The sequence below is a fragment of the Fonsecaea pedrosoi genome (assembly GCF_000835455.1).
Source record: "Fonsecaea pedrosoi CBS 271.37 unplaced genomic scaffold supercont1.7, whole genome shotgun sequence".
Taxonomy (NCBI): domain Eukaryota; kingdom Fungi; phylum Ascomycota; class Eurotiomycetes; order Chaetothyriales; family Herpotrichiellaceae; genus Fonsecaea; species Fonsecaea pedrosoi.
In genome coordinates this window covers 1,334,934-1,346,976 of record NW_013550609.1, presented here as the reverse complement: position 1 = coordinate 1,346,976, position 12,043 = coordinate 1,334,934, and the positions used below count along the sequence as shown (strand labels likewise).

General features: G+C 52.2%; 4 protein-coding genes across 4 annotated transcripts; 2 read left to right on the top strand and 2 right to left on the bottom strand.

The window, feature by feature from the left end:
* Nucleotides 1-3,023: 3,023 nt before the first annotated feature.
* Nucleotides 3,024-4,480, top strand: Z517_10544 (uncharacterized protein; the record flags this gene model as incomplete). The annotated part of the gene is made up of 4 exons (XM_013424154.1): nucleotides 3,024-3,153; nucleotides 3,207-3,548; nucleotides 3,596-4,285; nucleotides 4,341-4,480. 4 exons carry the CDS (start codon nucleotides 3,024-3,026, stop codon nucleotides 4,478-4,480), a joined length of 1,302 nt encoding a protein of 433 aa, XP_013279608.1.
* Nucleotides 4,481-6,582: 2,102 nt separating this feature from the next.
* On the top strand, nucleotides 6,583-7,560 carry Z517_10543 (uncharacterized protein; the record flags this gene model as incomplete). Its single annotated transcript, XM_013424153.1, has 1 exon — nucleotides 6,583-7,560. The coding sequence occupies one exon, from the start codon at nucleotides 6,583-6,585 to the stop codon at nucleotides 7,558-7,560; it is 978 nt and encodes a 325-aa protein (XP_013279607.1).
* An 805-nt stretch (nucleotides 7,561-8,365) lies between these two features.
* Z517_10542 (uncharacterized protein) lies at nucleotides 8,366-9,208 on the bottom strand (the record flags this gene model as incomplete). The annotated part of the gene is made up of 1 exon (XM_013424152.1): nucleotides 8,366-9,208. One exon carries the CDS (start codon nucleotides 9,206-9,208, stop codon nucleotides 8,366-8,368), a length of 843 nt encoding a protein of 280 aa, XP_013279606.1.
* An 802-nt stretch (nucleotides 9,209-10,010) lies between these two features.
* Z517_10541 (uncharacterized protein) lies at nucleotides 10,011-11,164 on the bottom strand (the record flags this gene model as incomplete). Its single annotated transcript, XM_013424151.1, has 3 exons — nucleotides 10,011-10,655; nucleotides 10,708-10,917; nucleotides 11,021-11,164. The coding sequence occupies 3 exons, from the start codon at nucleotides 11,162-11,164 to the stop codon at nucleotides 10,011-10,013; spliced, it is 999 nt and encodes a 332-aa protein (XP_013279605.1).
* Between the last annotated feature and the right edge of the window lie 879 nt (nucleotides 11,165-12,043).

The following is a 12,043-nucleotide window of genomic DNA, read 5'->3' as shown; positions in this document are numbered from 1 at the left end:
AGAGCCGCATCCATCAGACACAGCCACATGATGGATTTGTATTCGTCTGTCTGGATTCTTTTTCCCACGCTCGCTCGCTGCTGTATCCTCGTCGGTAGCCCCTCAGTAAAGATCGCTTGCTGGATACGAGCACAGAGGTTGGCCTTTTGTTCCGTACCCCTCCGCATTCACATGGAGGCCGAGCTAAACTGAAATTATGCCGCTATGGGCAATGATAGTCGTAGGGGCTAAGCGAGTAAGTCAGTGCAAGGAAGGAGACTCGCCACCTCTGCTCTGCACCTAAAACCACTTACGAGGCTCCTTTAGACGCTGCCGTCGTCCCTCTCTCACTAACCTCGTTGCGTCTATCTCGGAGCAGCACGAGGCTTTGACCGAGTTGGATACTTCGAGTGGGTCTAGGGTCAACTCCACGCAATCGCACCCACGCCACTTTCTCGGTTAAGACGTGCTGACAAAATGCATCCATGGCCTTGGTGGTGACGTGTGTGGCATTCGCAGTGGGCGGATCTTGAAGCGCCTGACAGGCACCGAGGACAACAAACCGGGTACATGCAAAACGTGGCACAATTGTCCCAGGCTGTCCTGCATCTTTTAGCCGCCCACCCCCCGCGTAGCTTCGCAAAATCCTTCGCCAAAGACCGAAGAGACGTTGGGAGCAGGTTGTAACCTATCTTGTCCCTGTTAGACTGAGCCTCAGCACATGATTGTCGGCTTTGGGCCTAACTCACCAGGCAGGGGTGCCACCTGGCACGCGCCCAATGGGGCCCTTCTCTGGATCGAGTCGGGGGTGGGCAGATGTTGACTAGACTTCGGTCAAGAGTCCCTCAGCCTCCACAGTTACCATCCAACGCATGGATAGCCGCTCTTCAGATCCATGAACTTTGAGTGGAGGATGCGTCTCTCCTCAACCGAGCCATCCGCACCTTACCAGGAAGAGTCCAACTTCAACCCCCATCGAAGCCACACAGCCGGCGTTCAGTGGCGCTAGCTCTGAGGATCAACTCCAGTGCTGTCGGGGCTAAGGACTGTTAACCCCAGTTCAATGGGCTCCACTGGAGAGTCTCCCAAGGCGCTCTCGCTCGAGACCGAAGCGACATTTGTGAAGATCAATGCATGTATTCATCCGTCAGAGCCGGTTTTCGTGCTGTGAAAATGTAAGAGGGCCTAGCTGCTAAGGTCTACCCCATTGACTGGGTACTCGTGCACATTGTCGGGCCTTGTCGTGATCCCCCTTTTGATGGCTTTCCGCGAGGCAAACAGCAGCTGATCTTTCCACTTCAGAATGATATCACCGTCATTGAACAGCAGGTATGGACCAGGAGTCTGGTCGCTGAGGCCCGTGGTCAACAACCCCTCCTCATCAAGATTGGTCCTTCGAACCAGTCGGTTGGGATTGCGGCGCCTGCGCCTCGTATTCGTCGTTTTCTTAGAATCTTCTGTCGGGGAGACGTTCCCAATTCTTCATTGGTGGAGACAAGTTGGTGCAGATCGTTCCTTGGACACCGAACTTCCTTGTAGCTTGTCTCGGCACACCAGGCAGGGAGGTACAAGTCGTGGAGGCTAAATGACGGGCAGCATCACCCACCAGCTTGGATCAGACAGCCTGCCTTTTTTTTTTACCTTTTCAAAGTCGATCCGAGCAACTCAAAGATGGTCAGCCGCACCACCTGGGACCACTTCGTAAATCTCCAGATCTTCAGTACCTCGTTTTACAGGTGTTCTGGACTTTTGGAATGCAGATATAGTTGAACTGTGGCTTTTCTCCGAAGTGGATCTTGTAGTAGCTGCTGGCCATCCAGCCATAGTCTCCAAACGGGCAATCCAAGGTCAGGCATGATTGTTTGGGGGTCCTGTTCTCGCATCTCACCGGGGCGAGCCCCGTCTCCCCCTTGGCTCATTGGGGAGCATCTTGTGCGATCAGCCATCCAACTTCCCTGTGCAAGAACCTCGTCAACGCCTAAGAAAGTCAATGGCGCGAGCGATTGGACTCGTATCTGTCCTCCGCAGGTGGATTATTTGACTCCTCTCGTGGCTTTAATCGCTAGTACGGAGGCGCTGGGGTCCAAACTCGTCGAATACCAGATTCCAAACCATACCTTTTCCGCATGCATAGAAGTGTCATATACCACACTGTCATGCATGTTGAGGGCGCTTGTTTCCTGGTTTGATTCGCCTGTTGCGGATATCCAAGTCTTTTCGCGGTGGCGGGCCTTTTCTTCTGACCATATTTTACGATCCACGAAGAGGGAACCCAGTCCTCGTGAACTGCAGTTCCCAATTCCTACCACTGGTCAGTCTGTGTTCTCGACTTCTAGGGGACATCCCGGTCTATCCCCATCAAGATCCTTTTGTTGAAATTCTGATTGTTCTTTTCATTTCCTCTCCAACTTCTGCTCCGGACGAAGGAACGGCTGACAATCCTCTCCACTCCCTACTCGATTCAACCGATTGTCTTCAACTTTGGTCACTTGATGTGATTGCTTTCTGTTGATCCTCATCACAGAGTCTCGAGGATTGCCCCGAAGTCAGCTCCTCAAACAGTATTCCGTTTGCGTTAGCATTCGGTGCGACGTGGGAAGATTATTCCACACCTCTATTCTCCGATGTGTGGTAGATAGTACTGCCAGCCATATTTGTGCGACCCAAGTGATCCAAAATCCCACGAAGCTTTCATAGAGCTCTGTGACGCGCAATTGGGGCTGCTCCCCTTTGGCTGATCTGACCGGGCCGCAGCCAGAATCGGCCTGGAAACCCATCAGTTGGTTGCGACAAATCAATTCTGTGATGTCGACACAAGATCCACGGTGCCAGTGATGTTGCCCGTCTGCCTCGCTCAACATCTCGACGAGTACAGTGGTGGAAGACAAAAAACCAGCAGGAATCACTACCTAGTCTTGGTCTCGCGGAGGTAGTGGACGTCTGTCAGCGAAGAGATGCAAGAGGGAGGAAATAATTTTGGAGTCTATGCAGAAGGAAGTGGTCCTGCGCAAGACCAGTTCGGTCCTGAGGTCGAGCAGTTCAACATGCCTGGTTTGATTCAATCCGGTAACTCGTCGCCCACTGTTCGCGACATGGCGGTAGAAGGGCCACCCTCATCTCCTGCCGATAAAAAGAGAAACAAACTGGGGTACCATCGCACTGCCGTCGCATGTGGTCAGTCTCTGTACCTGGCTTCCTTGTGCGCGACATTTCTGACCAAGTACCAGTCCATTGCCGACGGCGCAAGATTCGCTGTATGCCTGATTACAATGACCCAACAGGCCGATGCCAGAATTGCATTCGCCTCAAAAAGGAGTGCGTTTTCTTGCCGATCGACCCGCAAAATCCGCCCACAGCGAAACGACCTCGCTCGGGGCAAAAGACAGCGGATGGCTTCGTGAACGAGGGTGAAGCTTCAGTCTCGTCATCCTCTCCAGGTGGCATCCTAAGAAGCAGCTCCATGGAACAAATAAGTTATGGGAGGGGATCCTTGGACACTCCTCCAATGTCCAATGAAAGTCCTGGGTTCCCAACTTTTCAGCCGGCCTCCAGATCCGTATCTGTCCATGGTAGGAGTTTGATCGTGTCTTTGTCTTCGAGGGCTGACGCATTTCAGGCTTTGATTTTGGGCATGGGTACGACCCTAGTCAACACCAGCGTCAACATCAGCAAGTCCTCGTCCCGTCTCCGTATGCACAGGGGAACTTTGATGTGGATTCGATGAACCCTTCGTTCTATCAGCAGCAGCAGCAACAGCACTCATATGGACATCCAGTTGGCACGCCATATTCGTCAACGTTTGCTCCGGGTTCCTTACCTTCCGTGATGACAACAATGTCTCAGGAACAGACTCGTGCGTACCAGACGTCTGTCTCCAATGGTGGCTATGGATGGACAAACCCTCCCGCGAGATCGATGTCTTCTGACCAAACCGACGAATTGTCATCTGGTTTCCCCACCCCATACCGAACAAACACATATCCGTCCTTCGACAGAGGAATGACGGGCCAGATGCAGCATCTACCTCCGACCAGTTCGAGCATGGTGCCAATGGGCATAGAGAGTCGGCACACTTCGACGACTCCGAATTTTCAGGACCACACATCATACCAGCCCATGCAAACCAATATGCAGTCGGTTTGGATGGGGGGAAATGTTGGTGCAATGCAACAATTGCCCGGATCTTCCGACGGCTTTCACTCCCAAGGCTGGTATCAACCTCATCCAGGGGTGGCAAACATACATCAAGAGGAGGAACAAGCTCGTATACTACCGTCGCAGAACCACAGTGCGCAAGAAGGTCAGCGTAAGCCTGGCTGAAGCCGACTAAATACATCAACCAAATTTACCTTTTCGTTCAGTTGCGACAAAGCTCTTTCAAACCCCCATCGCCGACAGCAGACTGAGTCCGAGCTCTAATGCCATTGGTAAGCTCGACTCAGACCAGTTGGATTTGAGAAGATTTAGAGTTGACGTCTCCTCTGGATGTGGACGGCCGTAGCGGCCAGAGGTGTGAATCATGTTTCCGAGAGGGTGTTTGGGCCCGTCCGAACACCAATTTAAAAAATGGGAATGGTTCATGCACAAAGTTTCTGAAGCGTTCAACTCGGGCAACCTTTGCAACGAAGCGGCTTCAGCCTTTCAGATTCCACTAGGTATCTCGTGGTCCGGAAACCCCAGAATAGCTAGAGGGTAAAGGTGCGTGATGCTCCATTGCAGTCTGGCAGGCATCAGAGACTTGAAGGGGTCGGACAGACCATCCTGAGATCTAAGACTGGCGGCAGGCTGTCTGGGGAGGTCTCGATACCGGGCGCTTTGCTTGCCTTCGCTGTCGTCAGTCTCGATCCTCAAAACTATAGCAGTCGACTCTCGAAATCTCATTCTTGGCTGCCATCCTTGACAACATGTCGGAACTGCTTGACCTTCTCTTCCACCACAATCGACGCTTAATACGCAAGTCTCCCAAATAAGGTCAAACGCAGATTGCCGAGCCGTGCGACCGAAACGAATGCCTTTCAAGTTCTGGAAGACCCCGGTGTGAGATTTCTGTCAGTTATCAGCAGGACATGTCTCACGGGTTGCACGGAGGGATGTCAGTCTATTCCATCTGCCGATCTCACCGAGCAAGTTTGGTGCCAGATGGGGGCTGGTAAGTTTAGAATATCCCATCAATCTGTTGGAACCATCCTGAAATGACTGGTATCGTGCAAGTCGGTCTTCATGGCACAGCACTTCGCCCTGGATGAAGTACCGCAAACCGGCAAGAAGTGTTAATGTGACCGCCGTCACTGCTTGGAGTGTCACCCTGGAGCACAACGGGTCATTGCACCAGCCGTCGAAAGATTGATATGCCAAAGATATGCTGTCCCGGTCTAAAAATGTCTTGGGACAAGATCGAATTCCCCTTCGCCTGGAAGTTGAGCCACCGGCACCATCACCACGGTCAAACCTTCACTCGGGGCACGGCCTTGACTACCATGCATGGTGCATGCGGGTGCGGATGCGGCTCATGGTTTGCAGGTACAGTGCAGATGGACTGCCTCCTTAAGGGGGGATTTCCTGAGCAACCGCGGAACGAACTGACTTGAAAACAAAAGTGGATTTTGTGGTTACGCAGGCAACTTCATAGTCAGGAGGCGGCCCTGTGTCCATTTGAAGATTAAGAGAGGACTGGGAGGGGCTGCGCCAGCCAGGTGGCTTGATGGTCTTGACACAGAAAAGAAATTTGAAGAGAGTCGGATTCGTTGTGTTGCTTGTAGGCAGCGCAGACGGGTTTGCCTCGTGCGGAAAAGGGAAAAGAAAAACAAATGGAAAATGTCGGTCACGTGCCACCCAATCCCCTTCAGGTTCCGTCGTGTTCGTCCTTTGTCCTCTCAGTTCATCAACACACCGACACTTTCATTCAAGTACTTCGTGCTCGAATCTTTGCATGAATCCAACAATACCACTCAAAACAGCTTCCTCTCAACCTATCGAGACTTCCAAAGAACCTGCCACGGATTATCGTCCCAGGACCGAACGACTATTGGGGCAATTTCTAAGGGCACCTCAACAGGAAAAAGACTGGGCCAGTGGATATCAGACAATGAGCTTGGAGGGAGAACAAAAGGACTGTTTTCACGCTATGCTCAGCCAAAAACTGGTAGCCCATGGCCATGCCGAGGAATGCTTGACACAACCTGACAGGCTTGATCGAGGGCCACCAGGAGTCGGCCATGGACCAGAGACAATGGACCATTGTGGCGATTGGAAGTCACTGATTTACAAAGGCAAGCAGCTCCAGATGCGGTGAATCGTCTGATTCCTGTGCTCCACACCAGAGCTGCCTGTTGGTGGTCCTTTCATTCGTAATTCATTGTTTAGGCAGAGGCAGTGATATTGAGGCTTGAGCTCTATGGGACCTTTATCTCAACTGCCAACAGTCGAGTCTACACTTCGGTGTTTTTTTTTTTTTTTTGAGAGAAAAATTCTTTCCATTAACCACATACGTTCAAATAGGAAAGGAACCGTTCCTCCCGTCTCACTCCCCACAAAGGGCCGTACTTCCTCGTCCATTGCTCGATCTCGTCCCGACAGCAGCATCAAGGTGAGGCCACCGCCACAATGGCACAACTGTCGGAATCAATGCGGTATAAATCAACGCAGGACCGACTATCATCTCTTCCTGGTGAGCTCCAGCTCCAGATCGCAGAGCATCTCAACTACTCTGATCTCGTTCGTGTTCGGCGAGCATCACAGGCCTTGAGACACTGCTTCGCTGACCCTTCGATTCGATTGATTGACGAGATGTCAAAGGCTTGGGCGGAGATCGAACGCAAATTTCAGGACTGCTATTTCTCCGTGGATACGAATATGTCGTTGTTGGGACTTGATGTCAATCTTGCATCCACTGTACAAAAAGTGGAGGAGTACGCCATGGAACGTGGCTTCTCTAACACGTTAGTCCGATGGCTTGTGCGTCCCAGTCTCTACCACTTCTCTTGTTCCAAGTGCCATACCATGAAACCTTGGACGGATTTCCCAAGCGACAGCCTGCGTCAAACATTTCCTTTCAGACCGCGCGCAAATCCTTTGATGACCCAACAAGATAACAAGATGATTCTAGAATCTATGACTTGTGGAGCTTGCACCGCAGCGGAACAACCTCGCGCATACCATAGTCTTGGTCTCCGCAACGGAACGAGTTCAATTATCAAATGTCACCGGTGTCTCACAATCAAGCCGGCTCCCCACGACCTGTCGTTCAGGCTCCGTTTCTCTGGATTCTGCCAACAGTGCTTTGGGGAGGTCCATCAGGACTGGTTCGAGTACAAGAGCTTACTACAGGACTGCCTAGCCAGAATGGAAGCCTACGAGAAGAGCGTGGACATGGAGTCGTTGTGGTGGAGAGGATTTCCCGAGTGCCCTGTGCCGGCCGAGTTTGTAGCCGCCTTGAACAGCCCGAATCATCGACCTCTGCCCAGCTGCAGAGAGATCGTCCTCGCTCAACTCTCTGTCAGAGCGGCCAACCTCCGACTTCGTGAGCTCTCGCTGGGACAAGATGCTCCAGACCTCTCTGTTCCAGAATCAACAGAGCCGTGATAACGATGTCCTGACAGGGAAAGTCGCACAAAACACTAGAGCTTAGAGTTGCACACACGACACCCCAGCTTTCTGGTTCACAGAACCTTGGTGCGAAAGGTAGGTCTCGAAAAGGAGCACATGGAGATGAAGACGAGTACGAGTACGAGTGCCTGTCATGGCATGGCATGGCATGGCAGGTACTTCCTCTCAGGGTTTCCACATCATTTACTACTCTCATTTCAAGTCAGAGTGATATCCAATGTCATTCATTTTCCATCATTAAATTTTAGTTCTCTCCCTCTTGTTCCTATGTGGGTGGCTTGATATACTTGTACCAGGTATATTCCTCCTCTATGGTTCTATATCCTCCTGCTCGTGAATATATACCACAGATCTTTGTTCCTTGCATATTTCAACCCGTGCGGATGATCCCCTCCCTCTCTTTGGTAAAAGTCTCGTCTGCCCTTCTATTTTTAACGAGGTGCCACATTTAGAAGGCAGCCGTGGTAGAGAATACCAGACACACACAAAGGTGATGAAGAGGTGGAGATGTGGAGAGAGAGAGAGAGAGGAAGTCAAAAGATTCAAAGTGTTTACATTCCCGTCTCTATCCAAGGCCGGATGAGACTTTTGCCAATGTTAGCCAGCCCTAAGCCCGTACTCCCCCAAGACTCCCTGCCAGGGTATCACAGTGCGATGCAGAAAACAAACAATACAAAATATCCGTCCCAAATCCCGGTTCCGTCATGGTTCCTCTGATGTCTCGGTACAATGTAAACACTGCCACGCCATAAGAATGATAACGCCCTATGTTCGGCGGAGCCTATGACGAGCCGACAGCAGCCTTGCACGACTGGCAGAGATGAGAACCCGTCGACTGGACAGGCACCTCGGTGTGGTTGATGGCCCAGCAGCGCAGACACCGAGTGGCTCGGCTGCCGGGCAGTGTGAATGCAGGATGCTGCACCGGAAGCTGTGACGAGCTTGGCTGGTGGTCGGCGCTGGCGGCGGCCTGCTGCTCAGTGTCGAGCGAGCGCTCTTGGTCCATGGATAGGCACGCCGAACAAATCCCGGCCTCCTTTGATCCAGCCTCGACTCTCCTCAGGGAGTTGCACCACCTGCAGACGACCCAGGTACGTCTCCCGTCCTTGATCACGCTGCCTTTGTCCCAGATCCCCTTCTTGACGCCACACGCCTTGCAGAACCGTCGACCGGCTTCGCCGTGCCCGAGACTCCTCCTCCCCGTGACCTGTCCCTTCACGAAGCACTCTCGTGGCAGACACTTTAGGCAGGCGTAGCAGTTCAACCGCTCCGCTCTCATTATGCGGTTGCGGTGAATGTTGTTGAGCGAGTTCATCGGCGCGTTGGTGCCGGCGATGCCCGGGCTTTGCGGAGGCGGAGCTGCCTGGACGGTCTGGGGAAACACGCTCGCCCACCGACGTTGGTTCGTATACGCCAATTGCCGACGTTGGTATTCGGCGTGTTCTTCGGCAACGAGTCTGACTCGGAGAGCCTGTCGAATCTCTACCATCCGGGCCAGGGGCACGAGTGTCGCTGCCGAGCGACATGTCTGGCGGAAGCTAAGGAGAGACTCGTAGTCCAGGCCAGACATCAGGTCGTCAAACATGTCCACTGGCAAGTCGAAAATGCCTGCGTAGCTCGTCATGCTGGAGGCTGGCTTCTGTTCACGGGACCTTGAGGCTGGTTTCTCGCCCAGGGGTTTCTATGCCAGAGGCAAATGCAGAGATCTGATGAGAAGATCGCTGTTGCTTCTTCTGTCTGATGGAGAGACCCACCCAGCTTCAAGACTCCTCTTCGGTTGTTGCTCGTAAGCTCCAGCAAGATCTGATGAATCTTGACGAGAGTATTGCCAAAGACGATAGAGTGGAAAAGGATCAGGAGCAGAAAAACTGATATATATATACTCATAATCCCATCAGCAGCCTAGCCGCTAGAGCGTGACTCACACAGGGAAAGAAAGTGCAGAACTCGCACGTTATTGGGCAAATATATATATAACATGTACAGATGGTGACGGGAGGAGGTGGTGACGAGACCAAGACAGAAGTAAAGACAGAGCCCGTTTGGAGCTTGTCACCGCGGATTATTATTGTTCCGCTGCCCAATACCCACTTATTCGGGAGTCACACCGTCCTCAAGGCTTCACCCCCTTTTTTTTTCTTGAAGTGGCTTTGGGAGTGGGATTGTCCTGCCAACTGAACTGCCTACCAGTGACGCCCAGCCTTGTGAATACATACATGCACGTACGAGGTACCAGGAGTGGAGTAACACGTCTGACAATAACGGTTTGTTCGTTGATACATTGCAAAGTTACTTCTTGTTTCAAGCGCAGTGCATGGACAAATTCAACAAACAACCTTCAGTAGGACAAAATCTACTAAATTCACACAAAATCTGCTGAATTGGCCAGGGTGAATGACAGCACGGTCACCCTGCTACGCTGCCATCTACTTTGTCTGCCCAGCTGCCCTGGTGGCATCGTGGTTCACAACCCAGTCGTCCGTCTCCTTGACCTCGTTCAATCCCCAGGCTGTGCTGCTGTCGTCGTGCACCGTCGTTCTCCTCAGATCTCGCTTGTACCTGCCTTCAAACGCCCCACCATTGGCTCTGTGCAGGGTGCATCGGTTGTCCCAGATGATCATGTCCGAAGGGTTCTTCCACTCAACGCTAATGGTGTACTTCTTCTGGGTGACATGGTCTAGGAGTTTCTTGATCAGTGCATCGGATTCCTCCTTGGGAATGCCTTCTATGTGGTGCGAGTGTGCCGCGATATAGATATTCCTGCGACCACTTGGTTCGTGGATCTGAATGAGTCGATGCCGGGCCATGACACCTCCGTTGGTCGGATCGAGGTCTTTAAAGAACTCGGGCGATCCCAATTTGCGAGACTGGGCGATTGAGTGTTGAACAATATAATCTTTCTCGAGGAGTTCTCTTTGAAACTCGGGGTCAAGCTCGTCCCAGGCGGTGCGCGAGTCAGCGAAGTCAGTGTTTCCACCATTCCCTGGTGGTGGAATTTCCACTGCGCGTAGTAGAGAGAAACTGGCGCGTCTGGGGTTAAACGAGGAGTCCACATGGAACAGAGCATTCCCCTGTGGTACAAAGTAAGCTTCCAGGTCCAAAGGATGTTTTGGGTGTGCTCACCTTGCCATAATGTGCTCTCGGACTATTGGGATCCAGAACGCCGCCTTGATCATCGATATTCCCAGCATCGAATAACTCGTAGTAGTTATATCTGGGCTTGCGGCCTTCCACCATATACCGTTTCATGGTGTCAAGATCGCCGATACGTCTGGAGAACTCAATGTGGCTCAAATCATCCAGGCCAGTATTGCGGAAGACGCAAACACCATACTAATGTATAAAGGCGTCAAGTCAGCTCCAAACTACGACGAAGTATGGCTCCAATCAGGCGAGGTGGGACAAACAAGGCTTGAAGAAACAGGAGTGTTGGTACCTTGGCCATTGCGGCGAGAATCTCGTTGAATTGTTCATCGGATAAATTCTGGAAATTAACGCCTTCAACCTCGGCCGCGAATGTAGGATGAAGTTTGTGGATGGTGATGGTGTTGAATTCTGGCTCCTCAGCGTAGCTACCCATTTCGTATGTATTGTTGCTTCTTAGTAGGGGCTTGTGAGGGTGCCGTGGTCGTTTTGATGGTAAGGAAGTGTCTGTTCTGCTCAACGGGGGGTAGACTGAGTTTTGGGAGACACACTTCGCTTGGTGATTGCTGGGTATAGATATCTCCCTCTGCGCCGGTTCTAGGAGTCATCCTCCGCAACGATGGTCGAAATTCGTCTTTCGTGCTTAGGTAAAGATGGGGCTTCCGAGATCGTGGGGCAGAATGTGGAGGGTACCGGTCGGGGTAGGGCGCCTCAATAGAGTTGCGTCGGCAAGTATTAGAGCGTAAATGTCAAACTATAAGCATATACCACCCGTCAGATCAACCCGAGTCAGCAAACCGCCTTGACGGGTCGTACTCGCGGGGCTGCCTGAGGACTAAATTGGGGTTTCTGCGGGTGAGTAGTTGGAGATCTGGGGTGGACGCAAGAAGGTGAGCGAGGGTGGGAGGTGAGAAGCAGTAGTTGAACCAAGTTAGCATCCGCCGTTGTTGGACAGGAGGGAGTCTCGAGACAAAGTCCGCTCCATACCCCATATATCAGCAAGACCTGCCCTCCGCCCCGTCTTCTCTGCCGCCAACATGCCTAGGGCCTTCAAGACAAAGCCACTTCATCGTCTGTTCCATGACTTCTCAGAATGTCTCGTCGCCCCTCGGCGTGTAGGTGGTAGAGGCTGGTTGATGCCGCCACATCCGAACTTACAGAGACTGCGTCCTCCAGAGTCTTGGCCCAGTTGGAGATATGGCCTCCACGATGAGTCCGAGGAGGACTTAGAGTCGGATGTCATGTAGATCGCTGCTCAGGTGATGTCGAGAATATTCGTCGGCGCCGAAGAGAGGGCTAAGATCCACTGGAGGCA